The sequence below is a fragment of the Vipera berus genome (assembly GCF_964194415.1).
Source record: "Vipera berus genome assembly, chromosome: 8".
NCBI lineage: Eukaryota > Metazoa > Chordata > Lepidosauria > Squamata > Viperidae > Vipera > Vipera berus.
This window is the reverse complement of record NC_138211.1, coordinates 21,159,574-21,180,600: the sequence shown is the minus strand read 5'-3', so window position 1 is coordinate 21,180,600 and position 21,027 is coordinate 21,159,574. Positions and strand designations below refer to the sequence as shown.

The window sequence follows — 21,027 nt, the reverse complement described above, 5'->3', positions numbered from 1 at the left end:
TCTCCTGTTTTCTTTTCTAGACCAGCAAAAGCCATGTTCCCGGGATAAAGAACAGCCCCTGAGTCATTGCAGGACTACACATCACATCCCCGGAAAGTTGTCAGGAAAAGTTGAAGAGGGGGATTTATTTTTCTTTCTTTCTTTCTTTCTTTCTTTCTTTCTTTCTTTCTTTCTTTCTTTCTTTCTTTCTTTCTTTCTTTCTTTCTTTCTTTCTTTCTTTCTTTCTTTTTCTTTCTTTCCTTTCTTTCTTTCCTTTCTTTCTCTTCCTTTCTCTTTCTTTCTTTCCTTTCTTTCCTTTCTTTCTTTTTCTCTCTTTCCATCTCTCCCTCCCTCTTTCTTTTTCTTTCTTTCTTTCCTATCTTTTTCCCTCCCTCTTTCTCTAATTCATGAACAATCAAGGGACCGTGGCCTGTGTCCTTTGCCAAGATGGTCCATTCCCAAGTACATCTAGGGACTGGCCTTCCTTCCTTCCTTCCTTCCTTCCTTCCTTCCTTCCTTCCTTCCTTCCTTCCTTCCTTCCTTCCTTCCTTCCTTCCTTCCTTCTTTCTTTCTTTCTTTCTTTCTTTCTTTCTTTCTTTCTTTCTTTCTTTCTTTCTTTCTTTCTTTCTTTCTTTCTGTGTTTTGGGTGAGGTTAAGGGAAGGAAGTGAAGCCACAGACCCCTGAGACCTCTCTCCCAAAAACTCCAGATTCCCACGCCAGAGCCCGGAGGTTGCCCTGTGCCGCAGACAGGTAACAACTGCCCCCTGGGCATCCTCACCACCCACTCCCACCCGGGCCAGGAGGGATGGTGGGTGCCGACCTGCCTCTTACCCAGGCCACGCTGTGCGGAGAGGCGCCCTTGGGGAGCAGCACTTTCACTACGTCCAGGTTATTGTGGTGGACGGAGACGTGCAGAGGCGTCAGGCCGTTCTGTAGAGGAGGCAGAAAAAAAACAGAGGGCTCACCGAGGGCAGCGGCACTTCCCAGCCGTGGTGAGGCCGAGTCCTTATACGCACCTTCCCTGCCGCGTTGGGTTGTGCGTTGTGTTCCAACAGAGCCTCGGCCACATCCACCTTCCCATATTTGGAAGCAACGTGGAGAGGGGTAAATCCTTTCTGGGGAGAAACAGGGAGTGTCAGCAGCTGGAGACACAGAGAGGACTCTTCTCTGGGGCACTCCACGCTGGCCCACACCTCTCTGCCCACTCAACCCCCCCCCCAACTGCAGCATCTGTCTTCCAGGAAGAGTGCAGGTAATCCTTGACTTACGACGACAACCGAACCCAAAATTTCTGTGGACTTCAACTGCAAGAATTCCTCAGTCGGCCATTTTGATGAAACTGCGGGCTTGGATCAAGACTCTCAGGGGTCTTCAGACTTGGCCCTTTGATGACTTCTGGACTTCAGCTCCCAGAATTCCTCAGCCAGGCACATGTGCCTCACTGAGGAATTCTGGGAGTTGAAGTCCACAAGTCATCAAAGGGCCAAATTTGAAGACCCCTGCCCTATTTGAACATTTGACAGTCGTGCCCCACCAGCTCCACCACCACCACCACAGTTATGTGAATGCACTTTGGGTGCTTGGCAACTAGGCTGCTTTTGCAGCTGTTGGCAGCACCTGTGTCCGTGGGATCATGTTTTATGACGATTTTGCCGAAAACCAGCATTAGTGTCTGGTTTGCAGCAAAACTGTGTCCACAGTGAGCTGCTGGTTCAATTAATGACTGCAGCATTCACTTAATGACCACCCCAAAAAGGGTTGTAACTTTGGGTCAGTTACGTGAACAGCCTGGTTTACAACTGTCACAGTTAGGACCATGATGGATAGGTCCCATTACGGCCGTAACTTGAGGATTACATGTAAATTCTCCTTCACTAAATTGAATGAGAACTGGTTTAAAAGATCTCCAGGCAGAATTTGAGCAAAGAAATAAATGGAAAGGCAGGGAAGGGAAGGGAAGGGAAGGGAAGGGAAGGGAAGGGAAGGGAAGGGAAGGGAAGGGAAGGGAAGGGAAGGGAAGGGAAGGGAAGGGAAGGGAAGGGAAGGGAAGGGAAGGGAAGGGAAGGGAAGGGAACGGGAAGCCTTCATTCTCAACCTTAGTCATGGCAGTCTGGGATGCCTCTTTCTCCAGGAGAGCACAAACACAGTCCAGGTGCCCCTCACGAGCCGTGATGTGCAGCGGTGTGTGTCCAGCAGTTGTGGAGAGGTTAGCATCGGCACCGCTCTCCAGGAGCAGCTTCACCATGGCGCAGTGCCCAAGGCGGCTGGCACAGTGCAAGGGTGTCTGATCATCCTGAAATAAGAAAGACACACACATCTCATCCTAGCTTGTTGTGCGGCGCTGCCTGAATGGCCTACCTTTTTCACACTGCCCCAATGGAGGCGACGTGAGGCTATCTTGTACAAGGAAATTAAAAGGCTAGGACTGGGGTGGTTTTGATCCAGTGAGTTGCAAGAACACGGGAACAAATTTATGTTGTGTCATTCAAGCCATTTCATTATTGCAGGATTTCCCAAACTTGGCAACTTTAAGGCTTGTGGATTTTATCTCCCAGAATTCCCCAGCCAGCATGAATCTAGTCAACTAAAATTCAACACTAAATTGGTGCTAGATAAGGGTCAACTGTTTGTGGCACTGTAATGACTCTAGACAGATAACTCGTTTAACTCCACCACCCCAGCTCTACTGTTCTTCTCCTACATGCAGCCACTAAAGCCATTCATTCCCTGGTGTTGCAGGCACTGACTTATTGATCCCACAGACAGGTACCTACCTTAGCTTTGGCGTTGACCTTGGCTTTGTTCTGGAGGAGATACTTTGCCACCTCGCTGTGCCCGGACCGAGCAGCCATGTGGAGAGGTGTCTCTACTTTCTGTGCAAATAAAAGAATAAAAGATCATTCCAGAGAACACCCAGAGCTGAGAAAAAATTCCCATCAGCCTCCCTCATCATTCAAAGACGGAAGGATTCAGGTGAGGGGACTGTCTGCTTTTTTCTTTTTTCTTTTTTAAATGAATAATACTTTCATCTCCAAAAGCTACACAAAGTCAGACTGGGAAGTGAAATAGACAATATGTGTTTCAAAAAACACATCTCAGATCTGTTCAGAGATAAGAGGATGAAAAAAAAAACATTTAATGCGTTTCTGCCCTAAAACAAACCTTGCTTAAACCCTCCTAATTTTTCTTGTGGTTTTGACCCTTCTGAAAATGTCTTTTAATTACAAAATAACAGACTTGGAAGAGACCTTAGAGGTCTTCTAGTCCAACCCCCTGCTCAAGTAAGGGGCCCTATAGCATTCTGGACAAACGGCTGTCCAATCTCTTCTTGAAAACCTCCAGCAATGGAGCACACACAGCTTCCGAAGACAAGCTGTTCCACTGATTAACTGTTTAATTAATTAGTTAATGAATCAACGGATTAATCAAAGTTTAAAATTAATCTTTAAAATTAATTAAGTTAATTATTTAGTTTAATTAATTTAATTGATTAAATTAATTTAATCGATTAAATTAATTTAATTGATTAAATTAAATTGCCATTACCGAAACTGGCTGGGATGAAACCCATGCCTGGAACGTACAGCTTAGAGCAATATAAATTGTTCAAAAGAAACAGTTAAATCAGCTAAGTCAGTTAATCTTTACTCACCACATTGGAAACATTGGGAGATGCTCCCCGTTGGAGCAGGATCTTGACAATGGTAAGATTTCCCATGAAGGAGGCCACATGAAGAGGAGTGAGGCCCGACTATCAAGAGAAAACGAGGGAAAATAGTTGAATTCTAATTCTGCATTTGTCTACATCTTTTTCCCGATACTGTAGTTAGAAACTGTCATTTACTTGAGGTCAGCTCTACAGAAATCAGTAGATTCCTGAACCCATGATGCTCCGTTACCTCCGTCACTGCGTCGATGGAGGCTCCCATCTTCAGAAGAAGCTCCATCACCCTGATGTGGTTCTTCTTACAGGCAATGTGTAGTGGAGTGAAGCCATTCTGCAAGCCCAGGGAAAGGAGACCAATCAGTAATGCAGTGCAACAGGTATCTGCCTAGCCCAGGGGTAGGCAACCTTGGCTCGTTTATGACTCGGGGACTTCAACTCCCAGAATTCCTGAGCCAGTCCGTGAGTCATAAACGAGCCAAGGTTGGCTACCCCTGACCTAGCCTCACCTTATTTCGGCGGCCTCTACTCACCAGGGCCCGTGCATTAGGCTTGGCTCCCTTATCGAGCAGGATCTTGGCCACCCGGTGGTGGCCACAGTGGGCAGCCACATGCAGTGGGGTCAAGTGATCCAATGTGATGTCATCAATGTCGGCGTTATATTGCAACAGAAGCCGAACACAGTCCAAGTGGTCACCTTGGGAGGCCATGTGGATGGGGGAGAGGCCATTCTGCAACAAAGGAAAGAAGGGTGAGACTGGGATGGCCTTACAAGGGATACTTAGGGAAGAGGCAGCCAGGAGCAGCCTTAGAGCAAGCGAGAAGCCATGAGGTTTCCTGTGCAGATTGCAATTAAGACCTTTGCCCATATGCACTTAACCAGGGCATAAGCCTATTCCAGGGGTAGGCAACCTTGGCTCTTTTATGACTGGTGGACTTCAACTCCCAGAATTCCTGAGCCAGCCATGCTGAGGGAAAAGGGAGAGGTTTCCATGCTGAGCCACGCTGGCTCAGGAATTCTGGGAGTTGAAGTCCACCAGTCATAAGGATAGGCAACCTTGGCTCTTTTATGACTGGTGGACTTCAACTCCCAGAATTCCTGAGCCAGCCATGCTGAGGGAAAAGGGAGAGGTTTCCATGCTGAGCCACGCTGGCTCAGGAATTCTGGGAGTTGAAGTCCACCAGTCATAAGGATAGGCAACCTTGGCTCTTTTATGACTGGTGGACTTCAACTCCCAGAATTCCTGAGCCAGCCATGCTGAGGGAAAAGGGAGAGTTTCCAAGCTGAGCCACGCTGGCTCAGGAATTCTGGGAGTTGAAGTCCACCAGTCATAAAAGAGCCAAGGTTGCCTACCCCTGGCCTATTCAGACAACCTCTTCACCGTGTTGTTTTCATCTCGCCTCCAATCCATGCTAGACGTAGCTTCAAAATATTCTCTGGTGATAGGAAAGCTGTCACCTTCCTATAGTACCTCCCAGAAGGAAACAAGTTACAGTCGTTTTGTTGTGGAAGCAATCTGAGGCACTTCACCAGAGTGGTCAAGGGGATAATCAAGTGACCACTATGGGACGGGAACGTCTAGCAGCTAATTGTCACTTTAGTCTGAGGTGGGCAATCCTGTCAGCCCTGCAAGGTAGACCCAGACCAGGAAATCAGCACAGGAAGGCTAAGTCTACTGAAATGGAAGATTGCCTACAACAGGGGTCTTCAAACTCGGCCCTTTTATGACTCATGGACTTCAACTCCCAGAATTCCTCAGCCAGGCACGCTGGCTGAGGAATTCTGGGAGTTGAAGTCCAATGAGTCATAAAAGGGCCAGGTCTGAAGACCCCTGGCCTACAGCAATGTAATCTCAAGTCTGAATATGGTGGATCTCACCCCTTTCTTGTATTTCAGTGAACTAAGGAGGCCTCTGCCTGAGACATTTTCAAATCTTATCTAGATCTTCTGGACTTTTAACGATGCTTTGGCCCTTTTAGCTTAAGCAACAGCACCTGTAAATCTCCATCAAGGTCATAACAGAATATCAGAGTTGGAAGGGACCTTGGAGGTCTTCTAGTCCAACCTCCTATACCATTTCTTCTAACAAACTTCCAGTGATGAAGCACCACAACTTCTGCAGGCAAGCCATTCCAGTGATTAATTGTTCTCACTGTCAGGAAATTTCTCCTTATTTCTACACTGAATCTCTCCTTGATTAGTTTCCATCCATTGCTTCTTGTCCTGTTTTAGGTGCTTTGGAGAATAGGTTGACCCCCCTCTTTTTTGTGGTAGCCCATTAGATATTGAAGGACTGCTATCATGTTGCCCCTAGTCCTTCTCTTCGTTAGACTGTTCTCTTCCTGCCACTGTTCTTCAGGTTTTAGCCTCCGTCCCCCCAATTCTGTTTGTTTGCTCTTCGCTGCATTCTTTCTAGATTCTAAATATCATTTTTATATCTTGGCAACCTAAACAGGATGCAATATTCCAAATGTGGAGACCATCTCACCTACCAAGGGTCATTTCCCTGGCCAATGATTATTTCTCCCAGCTGATTTCTCTGATAAACAAAGATGCTTGTAAACAGCCCAAAGCCAGTAGGAGTTCGGTAATAGATTGCTTCAATGATTGATTGAATTCCATTTAGGCATTACCCGACTCCAGGTGATTATGGGCAGTTCATAATATAACAGGATGGGATCTGGGCACAAAATCCAGACAGCAACAAAAATAGCAGATACCCCCAGCATCTCAACCCCAGGTCTAGAAGAACATCCAAATGTTACAGAACCCAACAAGCTGAGGACCACACAAATTTTGGAGAGCATCTCATTCCATACGGCACCCACTGCAAAGGGCATCTCCTTCCATAAGGCAGGCACCACAATAGACAAGGCCCCTTCTTGGCTTCTGATAAATGACACCACTTAATCAAAGCGATCCACGGTGTGTCAACTCTGCTGACACAGACCACCTGAGCAGAAGCTGTTGGAGCTATTTCCTCAAACAGCTAGGCCCCAGGCCACAAAGAGCTTTATATGTAGCAACCTAGAGGGACAAGAAAAAGTGGGCCTCTTTTTTTCTTACAGATCACAGGCCGCCGGGCAACTTTTTTGTCTAGCACAGGGGTCAGCAACCTGAAACAGTGAAAGAGCCACTCGGAACCGGTTCCCTCACAAAAGGAAAAACTGGGAGCCGCAAAAAATGTGTGCGCATGTGCGTACATGCGCACATGCGCAGAACAGGGTTTGACTGAAGAGTGGAGCCAAGGCGAGATATGCACCTACCCTGCATATTTGAATTGATTGGTTGAACTTTTTTAGTCCCACTTTTTTTTTTTTGGACTGCACATGGCAGAGGACTGGGAGCCGCAGGAGACGGCTGAAAGAGCCGCATGCGGCTCCGGAGCCACGGGTTGCAGACCTGTGGTCTAGCAATTATGAGCACAGCAGAACATATTACCCAACAGGGCTGAGCCCTTTCACATATTTGAAACCGATCATTTGCCAGTGATTATTTTTCACTGCCTCTTGGATTCTTTGCTCCTGTTACGTCAAGACATTGCACATGCGTGCTAGTCGTTTCCGACTCTAGGGGCCGGTGCTCATCTCCGTTTCAAAGCCGAAGAGCCAGCGCTTGTCCGAGGACGTCTCCGTGGTCATGTGGCCGGCATGACTAGATGCCAAAGGCGCACGGAACGCTGTTACCTTCCCACCGTAGTGGTCCCTATTTTTCTACTTGCATTTTTACGTGCTTTCGAACTGCTAGGTTGGCAGAAATATATATATATACACACATACATATATATATATATATATACACACACACATACATACATACGTGTGTGTGTGTGTGTGTGTGTGTGTGTGTGTGTGTGTGTATTTCTCCAGGCTCCTCACCTTGGTCTTTGCTTGGATAGGTGCTCCATGGTCCAGCAAGATTTCAGCAATTCGCAGATGTCCATTGCGGGCGGCACAGTGCAATGGGGTTAGCTCATCCTGTAGAAACGGTAGCACTTTAAAAGGTGTGAAGAGAGTAAAATATGTATTTTTACAGGTCTCATACACTGCAATGCTGTTATGCACACCAACTGAGGGCTGTCGGAAGCAGCTAGCCAATCTTGAGTGAACCCCAAAACAATTTAGCTGAGTCAGTCTTCCTTGGAGGGAAGACCGTCCCAGAGTGTAGCCTAGATGGGAAAGGAGAGTCAAGATTCTAGAAAAAGACAACAAAAAGCCATTTTCCTATTGTTGTCAAGAAAACTCTAAGGATCTGTCATGAAAACAGGAGCCAAATTCATCCTGAGGGTGTCTTTGCTTTTATACTGGACTAGGGCCCATTGCTGGCCACACTAAATCAGGCAATTTCCCCTATAACTGTAACACTTATGTTTGTATGATGAAACTCTTGATTTCTGGACCTTGATATAGCAAACTGCACACCAAGGATTAAATCCTTGTGGTAATCTATTATACAAGTGATGTCATCGTGTATGCAAAAGACATAAGGCAGTAGTATCCTGTGCATCATTTTGTGTAATAATGTCTCCTAGGAAAATACATATATCAGTACTATAATAGACATCTTAGCTACTGCAGTTCTGTTTCTTTCTGCTTTGTACTATTCCCAAATCTTTTTAATAATCTTTTGCATGCCCACACAGGAAGCTTTTCACATTGGCACAATTTGATATATTACTCATTGGAATGATAAAATTTACTTGGATCTTTCTTCATGGGTGTTGTACTTAATTATGTTCTGATTCCAAAATGAAATCAGTCCACGTGTGTTACTTTCACTTTATGTTCAGTGGTGTATGGAACTAATAGCACAGATGATTCAATTCTTATTTGTTGGACCTTAAGGGTTGAGATGGATGACTACAGAAATCAGGTAAATCCAATCCAATCCAATCCAATCCAATCCAAAATAATAAAATAATAAAATAATAAAATAAAATAATAAAATAAAATAAAATAAAATAAAATAAAATAAAAAAGTAAAGTAAAGTAAAGTAAAGTAAAATAAAATAAAATAATAAAATAAAATAAAATAAAAAATAAAATAAAATAAAATAATATAATAAAATAATAAAATAAAAATAAAATAAAATATACAGGTGAACCTCTTAGCTAGTCTTTTCATTGCATTATGTACAAGGGGTCTCTAAAAAGAGGCAGACCCCTTATTCAGGAGATTCTTAGAGACCTTGTGTGAATATACACATATTTCTTTAGCAACCCATCCCTGGATTTGGTGAGGAACAAAGGGGTCTACAGAATCCAAGCCCTCCATCACCCTAACGAAAACAGTGTTGTGCTGTCGCAACACAAGATCTGCTGCTTTTGTCCCATGCACATACAAACAGCCTGACTGCAGGTGTTACTTCCTCAGCTGGCCAACATCCCTGTGAAGGGACAGGCTGTTGTGCTTTTTACAGGCTTCCATTCTTCTCCACACTGTCCATCTGGTGGCAGGACTTACCTTGGTGCGAACCTCAATGTGGGCTCCCCGGTCAAGCAGCAACCGCACCATTATGATGTTGCCGCGTCGAGAGGCGATGTGCAATGGGGTGATGCCATTCTACAGGGCAGGGGAGGGGGGGTAAAGCAGAGAGAGGGGAAGAAATGAGACAAAATTTCTTCCCAGAAAACTGCAGTGCCCTGGGACCTGGTACCCAGAGTACATTTTGGGTGGCATGTTTGCTTTTGGGCAACCCAACTGGTGCCCGAATCCCCGCAGAGGCTGTTGACTCTTACATAAAACACTAAGCTTCTCCCCTAAAATAAAACCCATTGTTTTCCATTTAGCAGCAAAACAGGCGCCTTACGCCTTCCCTGCTTGACCAACACCAAAATCTCCAAAAATTAACACACGGTCTGAGAACTGTAGCATGTGCACTGCAGTCCAAAGAGGGGAGGGAGGCTTTATAAGTCCTTTACAAGGACTTATTTACTGAATTTTTTTAAGTTTGGGGATTTATGTTACTTCAGAAGAGGGCTCCCCCTGGCATTCTATTCTGGGCTTGGGTTTTTCCCACCCCACACGGCAGTAAGATTCAAAGAATTTTTTACAACAGTGTTCCCCAACCTGCTGGGAAACCTTAGCCTGGCAGAGAGGAAGGATCATGCATGGAGCTAGCCCGAAGTCTCTGTGCAACTGCAAAAGGACTGACCCACTCTAAGTTCCTTGGAGCCTTTGCTAATGATTACCAAGGGTAGGTTGACAGTCAGCGCAGATTCTTGTATTATAGGCAGAACATAATAAAGTAGTTAGTCTGAACTCTGCACTCCCACCAACGCTGTCAGGGCAAGCCACTGGACTATAAATTGAGAGCAAACTCAACTCCTTACCAGCACAGATGATGTTACCTAGTTGGGCTAATGAGATGTCTGCAAAAAAAAACCAACCAAGCTCAGAGAGCACCGAGGACCCTGAGCTACAAATATTCTCCTTTATCAATACTTAGCTTGACCTCTGCACATGTGGGTCTCGTTGTTCGTGCCTAACACATCCTTGGCAAGGTGAGCAGACTTCAAATCCCAGAATTCTCAGCAATGGCTCTGCTGGCTGTGGAATTCTGGGAGTTGAAGTCCATATACCAGGAAATTGCCAAGGTTGAGAAAGTGGGTCCTACAGCATCGGCGCGGGCTCTGCACCTACCTGGGGGGTGAAATTGACACTTGCTCCACGATTGAGTAGAAGCTGGGCCACGTTGAGGTTCTCGTAATGCGCTGCGATGTGAAGGGGGGTGAAGCCAGTCTGTAGGAGAAGAATGGAGGGGGAGCAGTCAAACTCTCCAGGCAGCCCACCCAGTAAGAAATACAAGGAGAATTTTCAAATTGCCCTGTCATGGTTCCGACAGATGAAACACTTGAAAGAACTTCGAGGCATTGTTTACCTTAAAGAATCTTTATTCAAGTAGCATGGCATCGGCATGTACGTGGCTGAAGCCAAAATCTGAATTCCCCTCCCCTGAACACATAGTATTAAAGCACAATTCCCTCCTCTAATTAGCAGTCATAAATCACATTCTCCAATTAGTTTGAAATGCAGGCTTTCCCTCTTGTTCTCCAACCCGCCATTTCTTATCATCTATTTCAAAAGCCCCTGAATTCACACACTATTACAATATTGTTATGTCTAACTAACTCCCATCGCATTCCTCTTCCTCCCCCAGTATCATCTAATGCAGGGGTAGGCAACCTCGGCTCTTTTATGACTCATGGACTTCAACTCCCAGAATTCCTGAGTCAGCATAGTTGAGTTGAAGTCCATGAGTCATAAAAGAGCCGAGGTTGCCTACCCCTGATCTAATGCTAAGAGTAAAGCATAGGAAAGAAAAAGGCTGCATCTCCATATGCTGTCAAACCAAGAACATCCGATGTTAGCAGGGTTCACATCCCCTCTTGCTAAACACGTTGGTCGTCCATTGACTCCTTGCTGAACCAGCTCAGCTGAGGGACCTCTTGCTATTTTGGAGCATTCTGTGCTAAATGGTTTTCTTTATTAGTGGCTATTTTACACAAGGGATCCTCCTATAATGAAAATCCACTACAGCCAGTCCTTGACTTATGACCACAATTTCTGTTGCTAAGACATGGGGTCGATTAGTGAGCCACGCTCAATTTTATGACCTTCTTGCCGTGGTTGCTAAGCAAATCACTGCAGTTTTAAGTGAATCGCATGTCCTTAAGTGAATCAGGCTTCCCTCGTTGTCTTTGCTTGTCAGAAAGCAAAGCTGAGAAGGTATAAAATGCCAGTCACATGGATCCCAGCACACTGCAACCGTCCTAAATACATGCGGGTTGTCAAGTGCCAGAATTTTGATCCCGTTACTACAGAAAGGCTGTGACGGTTGTAAGTGCGAGGACCAGCTGTAAGTCCATTTTGCTTCAGTGCTATTGTAACTTTGAAGAGTCGCCGGATGAATGGTCATTAAATGGAGGATTACCTGTACACCAAATCTCACACTAAGAATCCTCCTTTCTGTTGTGTCCACTGCGTAGGTCAACATACGCAAGACGGCAGGTGAGGCATTGTGATCCTCTGACACACACAAGGGCACACACATAAAGGAGCAGAATTTGAAGCATAATACTGCACCTGCCCTCTTGCAGAATTTAGAGCAGTGGTCCCCAACCTTTCCGGCTTTGTGGACCGGCGGGGTAGGGGGAGGAGGAAATGCTTCCATGCGAGCGGCAGAGACTCGCGTGTGGGTGTGATATTCCATTTGTGTGAGGCGGTGGGTGTGCCAGCCGCTCGCACAAATGGAGCTTCGCGCACAGGGGCGAGTCCCCGTTTGCGAAAATGGAACTGCTTCTCGTGCGGCCCGATTCCGAACAGTCCTCAGCCCAAAGAACGGGCACTTCTGTTTTAAAGTTCCTGCGAACACTTCCGTCCATCTACAGATTGCTCAACTCTACAGATTAAACCAACAGAACTGTAGCAAGCCCTTGGTTTAACCTAACAGAAACAACAAACCTGTTTTTCATTTGAATCACCTCTTCATTCAACAGGCTAATGGTCATTAAATCAAGGTTTCTGCCCATTAAAGTAAGATTTTACTGCAAATGATGCCACTTACGTTAATGACATAATTAAGGGAATTATGTAAACTGACTCCAAAGACGTACGCTCAGATTTAACAGATCTCCTCTCCCTCAAGCGATCCATTAAATTCAGATTTCACTATAAAACTTTCCATGTTCTCTTAAATGGAGAACTTGCTTCACTACAGCATAATGTGACTGAATGTGCACAAAAACACACCGCTGAGCCCAGCCTAACAAATAATTGCTCTGCTTGCTTAACATGCTCTGTCCACCCCAATAATTCATATTCTGATTTTATGTGATGAAATGTCATGTTAGCTGTTCGCACAACAGGCCAAGGCCAGTGGGTAGATTCTCACAGCTGGTTTTTTACATTGTGATGTTTAATGCTCTGAGCCACCCAGAGTCACCATGTATGAATTGGGCAGCCATATAAATTTGTTTAATAAATAAATAAATAAATAAATAAATAAATAAATAAATAAATAAACCCTTTGGCTGATCTCAGAAATGAAGCAAGGTTGACTATGGCTGCAACTTGAAAAGGAGAAATCGAAAACCCTCCAGAAATACTCTATGGGCTGAACAATTACTATTTCTTTGTAAATCCCCAAAGCAGGTTGGCAATGAATCACTTTCTCACTGATGCCAAGAAAACTGTATGCCTCTAAGTAAAAAAAAAAAGCAAGAGGTAAAGGTTTCCTTGTCCAGCTGTGTCCAGCTCCAGTTGTGCTCATCTGCATTTCCTAGCTGAGGGAGCCCGCATTGCCCAAAGAGGCTTCCCTGGTCATGTGGCCAGCATGACTATACGCCGAGGCACACAGAACACAGTTACCTTCCCACCAAAGTGGTACCTATTTATCTACTCGCATTTGCATGCTTCTGAACTGCTAGGTTGACAGGAGCTGGGGCGAGAACGGGAGCTCACCCCGTCATGTGGCGCTCAGGTCTCCAACTGCCAACCTTCTGGTCGACAAGCCCAGCATCTTCACTGCTAGGTCACCACACCTCTAGAAGTCACATTCAACGAAGGGGCATCTCCACCCTTACTCTGATCCAACCGTTGTGTTCAAGAACTAAGGTGGTGGTGATAAGCTTCCTCCTCCATCAGTTATCCTCACAACAACCCTGAGAGTAGATTAATTTGAAAGATGGAGACTCAAACGTCTCCCCCTGCCTTTCATTCAACACGCCTGCATTTCTCAAGCCCGTTTGTGGCACTCCAGTTGCGGCATCATTCAGGAATGGAAACCTGGGACTCTGCAAATGTTGCCCCATCCTTGATCATGCCTCTTGCTACCTGCCTTCGATGAGAGCTGTTCTCCAGCCACATGGATTTAGCCCGAGATTTCCACTATGCCAAGCCACTGGGCTCCAGGCAAGACCAAGGAACTACTTTCCTAGCCCCTATGCGAAATATCACATACTTGGATAAAAATGATTGTATTTTATGATTATGATCACGATTTATCGCTTGTCCCTTGTATGTACACTGAGAGCTTCTGCACGGGAGACAAATTCTGTGTGTGTCCAATCACACTTGGCCAATAAACTATTGTATTCTGTTCTGTTCTGTTCTGTTCTGTTGTTCTGTTCTGATCTAATCTATTCTATTCTATACTTCATCCTGTCCTGTCCTGTCCTGTCCTACACTACACTACACTACACTATACTATTCTTTATCTTATCCTATCCTATCTTATCCTATCCTATTCCATGTGAAGACTAATCAACTATTGAATGTGATTTTTTTTCAAGTGGGCCCACTAAAGCCAGGATCCTCCCCTTACCAGCCTGACCCATGGATCTGCCCGGGCATGGCCAGCTGACCTTGGAAAGGACATCGGCATTGGGGTCGTTTTGCAGAAGCACGGCAGCTGTTCGCGTGTCATCGTTGCGGGCGGCTATGTGTAACGCCGGGAGGCGCACCTTCCCCTTCGTCCCGTAGTTGATCAAGTGGGCCACCACATTTTCATGGCCCTGCTGCAGAGCTACCGCCAAGGGAGTAAAGCCATCCTGCCAAGGATTGAAGAAAGGAAAACACACAAACATTAAGAAAACAGGGAGGGATCAACCATTTCAAGAGCCTCTCTGATTTAACGTCTCATCAGCATTCTAGCCATTGTCTCTCCACTGCAGGATGAAGCCCTCTGCTGCGTGTTTCCAACCCATACGGCCCTGAGCTTTCTTTTGCCAGTTGGTCCGCAATACTTGCTGATGTCGTTGCTCCATCTTGATTTAGGTCTCTTTTTTGGATGCTTTTTATCGAGTGGGATCCATTCTAGGCCTGCCTTGGTCCACCTGCCAACAGTTCTTCTTGCTATGTGACCAGCCCACGTCCACTTGAATTCTTTCATTATCGATTTCCTGAAACTCCTTGAAGGCAAGAGCGAGCAACCTGGGCCCTTCAGCACTTATGTACAATGGCCAAAGCACCATAATTTTGGAGACAAAAATTTAGGTATGTCATGCAACGATAGGATCAGGGCGAGAACGGTGTGTTTTCCTTACCCTTCATCAACAGAGCTGATGTTTTTGTTGGAGAAAGATTTAAAAGTAGGAAGTTAGGAACAGGAGGAGCCACTTTTTAAAAGGACAACACTTACTAACACGATTTTTCAGGGTGGAAACATGGAAATAAGGATAAACATCTCAGCGGGAAGCCTCTGAGATTAAACACGCAGCCGCTTCTCGTATAGCAACTCACCTCGGTTAGTGACTATTCTCAAATACGACAGTAATAAATAATAATAACAATAATAAAAAACATTTTTTGGCCAATGTGCCGGACAACCAAAGCCTTCATTGTGATACTGATTAAGGTCTGGTCAGTTTCAGGCAGCAGTGCCAGCTAGCAGGAGAGTCATAATCGACTAATTAAGGTCACAGAGCAATTAGCACTTTTAGAAACCCTCTAGAGCAGGGGGTCTTCAAACTTGGCAACTTTAAGACTTGTGGACTTCAACTCCCAGAGTTCCTCAGCCAGAGGAATTCTGGGAGCTGAAGTCCACAAGTCTTAAAGTTGCCAGGTTTGAAGACCCCCTGCTCTAGATGCAGAGAAAAGCAACTCAGGAATAGAAAAAGGAAAGGTTAAGTACAGAACACCCTATAAGAAAATTTTATATGAATGAGATGGCAGCAACCATCAATTTTTGTAGCGTCTTTTCTCTCTTCCTCTCCCTCTCTCCCTCTCTCCCTCTCTCTCTCTCTCTCCCTCTGTCTGTCTCTCTCTCTCCCTCCCTCCCTCCCTTCCTCTCTCCCTCCCTCCCTCTCTTTCTCTCCCATTTCGCTTAATGACCAAGTTGCTGGAATAGAATCTGGTTGCTAAACAAGGAAAGGATGTATCAACTATCCAAAATCTCTACTTCTTTTCCTTCCCAGCATTGCCGTGTGACCTGTTATGGCCTCCAAGCAAACAAAGGCACACTCTTGCTACAAACAGCTGTTTTATTTTTAGGTTCATCACCACATCCCTTTGAGGTAAAGTAGGCACCTGACCCTGGGCTTGCCCGATTCCTTTCCCACATCTGAACTGGGGGAGTGTGAAACAGCAGAGAAATACTGGGTAGTGTTAGAACAAATTTCCCCGCTAATAATCAGCCTCTAAAAGTCATGAAGTAAACAACATATGGGAGAAAGAAGCCAGGACTGAGTGGGCTTGAATTGTCTCTCTCTCTATATATATATATATCGCACTCACACTTGAGAGCAAAGGCGTTCACGAGTATTCTATAAATGTGGCTGATCAGAATTCAGAAAGACTAGTTCTTTTCTCACCCTGGTGAATCCTTTGAGGAAGATACTCACCTCTGTGGCCACGTTTTGATTGGCACCATTTTCCAGTAAGAACTTGACTACCTCCAGGTGATTCTCTTGGGCGGCCATATACAGGGGTGTGAAGCCTTTCTGTAAACAGAGAATCAGCCAGGTGACCTCAAACGCCACACAAATAGCGCAACCAACACAGAAGCAGGAGGAGGAGAAAATCGAAGGGTTGCCTTGCCGTGGGAGGAAGGGACCGAATGTAGCAACTTGTGAAGATCAAGATCAGAGCTCTCCAAACTTGGCTACTTTTAAGTCTTGTGGACTTCAACTCCCAGAATTCCCCAGCCAGCATAGCTGGATATCATCTCAAACCTTGATTCCAAGTCACATTTTGTTGTGATCTATTAAAAAAACTGAAGCGCTGTTAGGACAGCAAAACTGGATTCTGCTGAACTTGATGAGATTACAATTCGGGGTAACATTTTTTTTAAAAAAAAGGAAAACTTGACTGCGCCACCGGATAATCAGGGTTTATTAGACCTAGTGGCTCCCAGCAAGAGATCCTGCTCGTTTCAGGATTGCAATAGATAGGTAGCATATCGCCCAGGTCAAATGCTTCAATGTCTCAGATCACCCACAGCAAAAAGGGAAGGAGACGATACTGAGAGCAATTAATCAATAAAACAGTATGTCTCCAGAAGTTGTGGGTGCTCCATCATTGGAGGTTTTCAAGAAGAGACAGGACAGCCACTTGTCTGAAATGGAATGGGGTTTATCCAAATTAGAATAATAGAAGAATAGAGCTGGAAGGGACCTTGGAGGTCTTTTAGTCCCGCCCCCTCCTCATGCAGGAGACCCTAGACCAGGGGTCTTCAAACTTGGCCCTTTTATGACTTGTGGACTTCAACTCCCAGAATTCCTCAGCCAGCCCCTCTGGCTCACGAATTCGGGGAGTTGAAGTCCACAAGTCATAAAAGGGCCAAGTTTGAAGACCCCTGCCCTAGACCATTTCAGACAAGTGGCTGTCCAGTCTCTTCTTGAAAGCCTCCAGTGATGGGAGCACCCACAACTTCTGGAGGCAACTTCTGTTCCATTGGTTGTTCTCACTGTCAAGAAGTCTCTCCCTAGTTCTAGGTTGTTTCTTTCCTTGGTTACTTTCCATTCATTGTTTCTCATCTTGCCTTTTGGTGCTTTGGAAAATAGATTGACCCCCCTCGTCTTTGTAGGAGCCCCTCAAATATTGGAACACTGCTGTCATGTCACCCCCTTGTCCTTCTTTTCTCTAGACTAGACATAAGAACCAGTTCCTGCAACCATTCTCCATCTTTTAGCCACCAGCCCCCTAATCATTCTGGCAGCTTGAGAAGAGGGTTGGACTAGAAGACCTCCAAGGTCCCTTCCAGTCCTACGATTCTACAATAAGGGGCTGGAACAGGACTTGTGGAAAGTTTTGTTAGGTTTGTTTAGCTTTCTCTGAAATGGTTTGTCGCTGCAGAACATTTAAACAGGGCTTCTGGCAAAGCTCCCATAAATTTCTACCTCAGCTCTGATCCTGCAGAGCCATGAGGAAAGGAAGGGACCAAAGAAAAAGAAATCCAGCAGCTCTAAATGCAAACCCCCCCCCCAAAAAAAAACCCCAACCCCACAGAGTTCTGAGCAGATGATGAAATCAAGTGCCTGGAATCACTGACTGTTTACTCGTCTGCTTAGCCAAAAATATATATCACCAGCTTACGCAGAGGCGGGCGCGCTGTGTGTTTTAAGAGCTGGAAATCAAATGGGGAGTTTCGGGGTTTTTGCAGCCAAATGCAAGCCCTCTTGCTCTCCTATGACTCACAAGTGTGACTCGCAACCGGGATTGAAAAGATTGCTTTGATTGGGGGAGGGGGGGGAGGAGGGCATTTGCTTGCTGATGTCAGCCAGAATGACAGACCTCCAATTACATCTCAAAAGAGAGAGCCTGTTTCTGGCTTCCCCCTGAGCCTGTTGTTCTGCATTTGTTCCACCCGTGCTCTCTCTCACTCTCTCTCACAGCCTTGCAACCTTATTTTCTGCCCCTCTCCCCAATATTTATCTGACCTTCACACATCAGCTTATGTAACGCAAAAATGCAGGAGCCCAGAGGGTTACGCTGAGACTATGCTGCCCGGGAACCAGCAGGGGGCGCTTGTGCACGTTTCCCATCCTGCTGCTGGTCCAACAGCCTGACAAGGCTGATCTTCTCTCTGTCCATCGCTAAGGGACACCCGCAAAGCTTTGGACTGTTGTCTCAGCTCTTCTGCTTGGCTGGGTGGCAGAAAGCAAGCGAGGCTGGCAAGGTTGGCTGAGAACAGCTGGTGCTCCTCAAAAGCATCAGCGGGATGCAAGGAGGATGCTGGACAGAGGCCTTGCAAGGCTTTGGATCAAGTGACAATACAGACTCCAAGCAAAAGGGAAGGGAAAAGTAAGCCTAGTCAGTCATTTATGTCAGCGTGGCAAGCTACCAGTCCTTTCAGCCCATGGAATGTATTATTATTATAGGTAGTCCCCGACTTACGACCATTTGTTTAGTGACCGTTCATAGTCACAACGGGCACTGAAAAAAGCGACTTAGGACTCTTTGTTCACACTACCATTACAGCATCCCTCTGGTCACGTGATCAAAATTTGGGCACTCAGCAACTGGCATGTACCTATGACGGTTGCACTGTCCCAGGGTCATGTGATCAGGGAGAGGCGTGGTGGCACAGTGGTCAGAATGCAGTATTGCAGGCTGACTATGCCCCACTGCCAGCAATTCGATTCTTACCAGCTCAAGGTTGACTCAGCCTTCCATCCTTCCGAGGTCGGTAAAATGAGGACCCAGATTGTTGGAGGCAACATGCTGACATTGTAAACCGCTTAGAAAGAGCTGTAAAGCACTATGAAGCGGTATGTAAGTCTAAGCGCTATTGCTATTACCTTTGGGGGCAATAACAATAGCAATAGCACTTAGACTTACATACCGCTTCACAGTGCTTTACAGCCCTCTCTAAACGGTGTGCAGAGTCAGCATATTGCCCCCCAACAATCTGGATCCTCATTTTACCGACCTCGGAAGGATGGAAGGATGAGTCAACCTTGAGCCAGTGCGAATCGAACTACTGACAGTCGGCAGAATTAGCCTGCAATACTGCATTCTAACCACTGTGCCACAACGGCTCATAACGAACATATGAACAGAGAAGAGAAGCAACAGATAGACATTAAGTTCTCCACTGAAGAATTCCTTCAGGATAGATAAGGTAAAGGTAAAGGTTGCCCCACACATGCGTGCTAGTCGTTTCCGACTCTAGGGGCCGGTGCTCATCTCCGTTTCAAAGCCGAAGAGCCAGCGCTTGTCCGAGGACGTCTCCGTGGTCATGTGGCCGGCATGACTAGGCGCCAAAGGCGCACAGAACGCTGTTACCTTCCCACCGTAGTGGTCCCTATTTTTCTACTTGCATTTTTTACATGCTTTCGAACTGCTAGGTTGGCAGAAGCTGGGACGAGTAACAGGCGCTCACTCTGTTACGCAGCACTCGGGATTCGACCCGCCAAACTGCCGACCTTCTGATCGACAAGCTCAGCGACAAGGGCACTAAAAAAAAGTGAACGTATGACCATTTTTCACACTGACGAACGCTGCAGCAACTCCATGGTCACGTGATCAAAATTAAAACGCTTGGCAACCGATTCAGATTTATGACGGTTGCATTGTCTCAGGGTCATGTGATCCCCTTTTGCAGGGATTCACTTAACAATTGCGGTAAGAAAGGTCATACGATGGGGCAAAACTCACTTAACAACTCTCTTGCTTAGCGATTGAAATGTTGAGCTCAGTTGTGGTTGTTGAGTCAAGGACTAGCTTTGCAAAATAATACTCTGTGCAAGCTTTCCGTTTACAGAATAATCAGCCAAACTTTTCAATGCTTGATTTCGATCACGGAGGCCCCGGTGCAGAGTTTCTCATGCTGGCTGGGGAATTCTGGGAGTCGAAGTCCCTCCCCCATAGTAAAGTCGCCAAGATTGAGAAAAACTGCACTAAAGCATCAGAGAAGCGACCTAGACTCCCATGGAAGCCTTTATGAACTACCACTCCCAAAGTTCCTTGCTCTTGGCTCTGATGGGAGGCTGATGGGAGCTGAAGTCCAAAGCTCTACAGGGCAGCAGATTACTTATTTCTGCTGTACGAGGGCTCCTAAAAACTTTGGGAGCATTTCCCTGTGTTCAGAAGAGGCTGCCGGGTGTGGGAGAAGAGGAAAATTATTCAAAGCATTGAGACATACTACTCCAGCTTAATTAATTGAATATAGCGTTAATTGAACTTAAACGTAAGTGGAATCAAATCTAATTTCATTAGTGTCTCGGCACTTTGCTCTCTCCCCGCCTGTTTAGAACCCAGCTCTGTGCACAAAGGAGGTTTTAAAAATGGAGTTAAATGGAATCCCTGAAAGCATCGGTGGAGATTCTTAGCCATCCTGGTCACGCTTGTTTCAAAGGTGTTTCTTTTCTGTTTTTCTTCCAAAGGCAACTAGATTGGTTTTTTTGGTTTTTGTTTTTGTTTTGGAGGAGGAGGAGGAGGAGGAGGAGGAGGAGGAGGAGGAGGAGAAGAAGAAGAAGAAGAAGAAGAAGAAGAAGAAGAAGAAGAAGAAGAAGAAGAAGAAGAAGAAGAAGAAGAAGAAGAAGAAGAAGAAGAAGAAGAAGGAGGAGGAGGAGGAGGAGGAGGAGGAGGAGGAGGAGGAGGAGGAGGAGGAGGAGGAGGAGGAGGAGGGGGGGAGGAGGAGGAGGAGGAGAAGAAGAAGAAGAAGAAGAAGAAGAAGAAGAAGAAGAAGAAGAAGAAGAAGAGAAGGAGGAGGAGGAGGAGGAGGGAGGAGGAGGAGGAGGAGGAAGGAAGAAGAAGAAGAAGAAGAAGAAGAAGAAGAAGAAGAAGAAGAAGAAGAAGAAGAAGAGAGAGGAGGAGGAGGAGGAGGAGGAGGAGGAGGAGGAGGAGGGGGAGGAGGAGGAGGAGGAGGAGGAGGAGGAGAAGAAGAAGAAGAAGAAGAAGAAGAAGAAGAAGAAGAAGAAGAAGAAGAAGAAGAAGAAG

The 21,027-nt window shown here is 45.9% G+C and overlaps 1 protein-coding gene across 9 annotated transcripts in view; it reads right to left on the bottom strand.

Moving 5' to 3' along the window:
- The window catches only part of ANK1 (ankyrin 1), a 123,739-nt gene that overhangs the window by 56,934 nt on the left and 45,778 nt on the right, over window positions 1–21,027 (bottom strand). For all 9 annotated transcript variants that reach the window (XM_081333946.1, XM_081333948.1, XM_081333953.1 and 6 more), the window contains exons 5-16: window positions 15,987–16,085; window positions 14,010–14,195; window positions 10,288–10,386; window positions 9,109–9,207; window positions 7,524–7,622; window positions 4,178–4,375; window positions 3,880–3,978; window positions 3,633–3,731; window positions 2,755–2,853; window positions 2,076–2,273; window positions 997–1,095; window positions 812–910 (exon numbers count right to left, since the gene is read on the bottom strand). In XM_081333946.1, coding sequence (XP_081190072.1) covers window positions 812–910; window positions 997–1,095; window positions 2,076–2,273; window positions 2,755–2,853; window positions 3,633–3,731; window positions 3,880–3,978; window positions 4,178–4,375; window positions 7,524–7,622; window positions 9,109–9,207; window positions 10,288–10,386; window positions 14,010–14,195; window positions 15,987–16,085 — 1,473 coding nt within the window. The remainder of the gene's footprint in view (window positions 1–811; window positions 911–996; window positions 1,096–2,075; window positions 2,274–2,754; window positions 2,854–3,632; window positions 3,732–3,879; window positions 3,979–4,177; window positions 4,376–7,523; window positions 7,623–9,108; window positions 9,208–10,287; window positions 10,387–14,009; window positions 14,196–15,986; window positions 16,086–21,027) is intronic.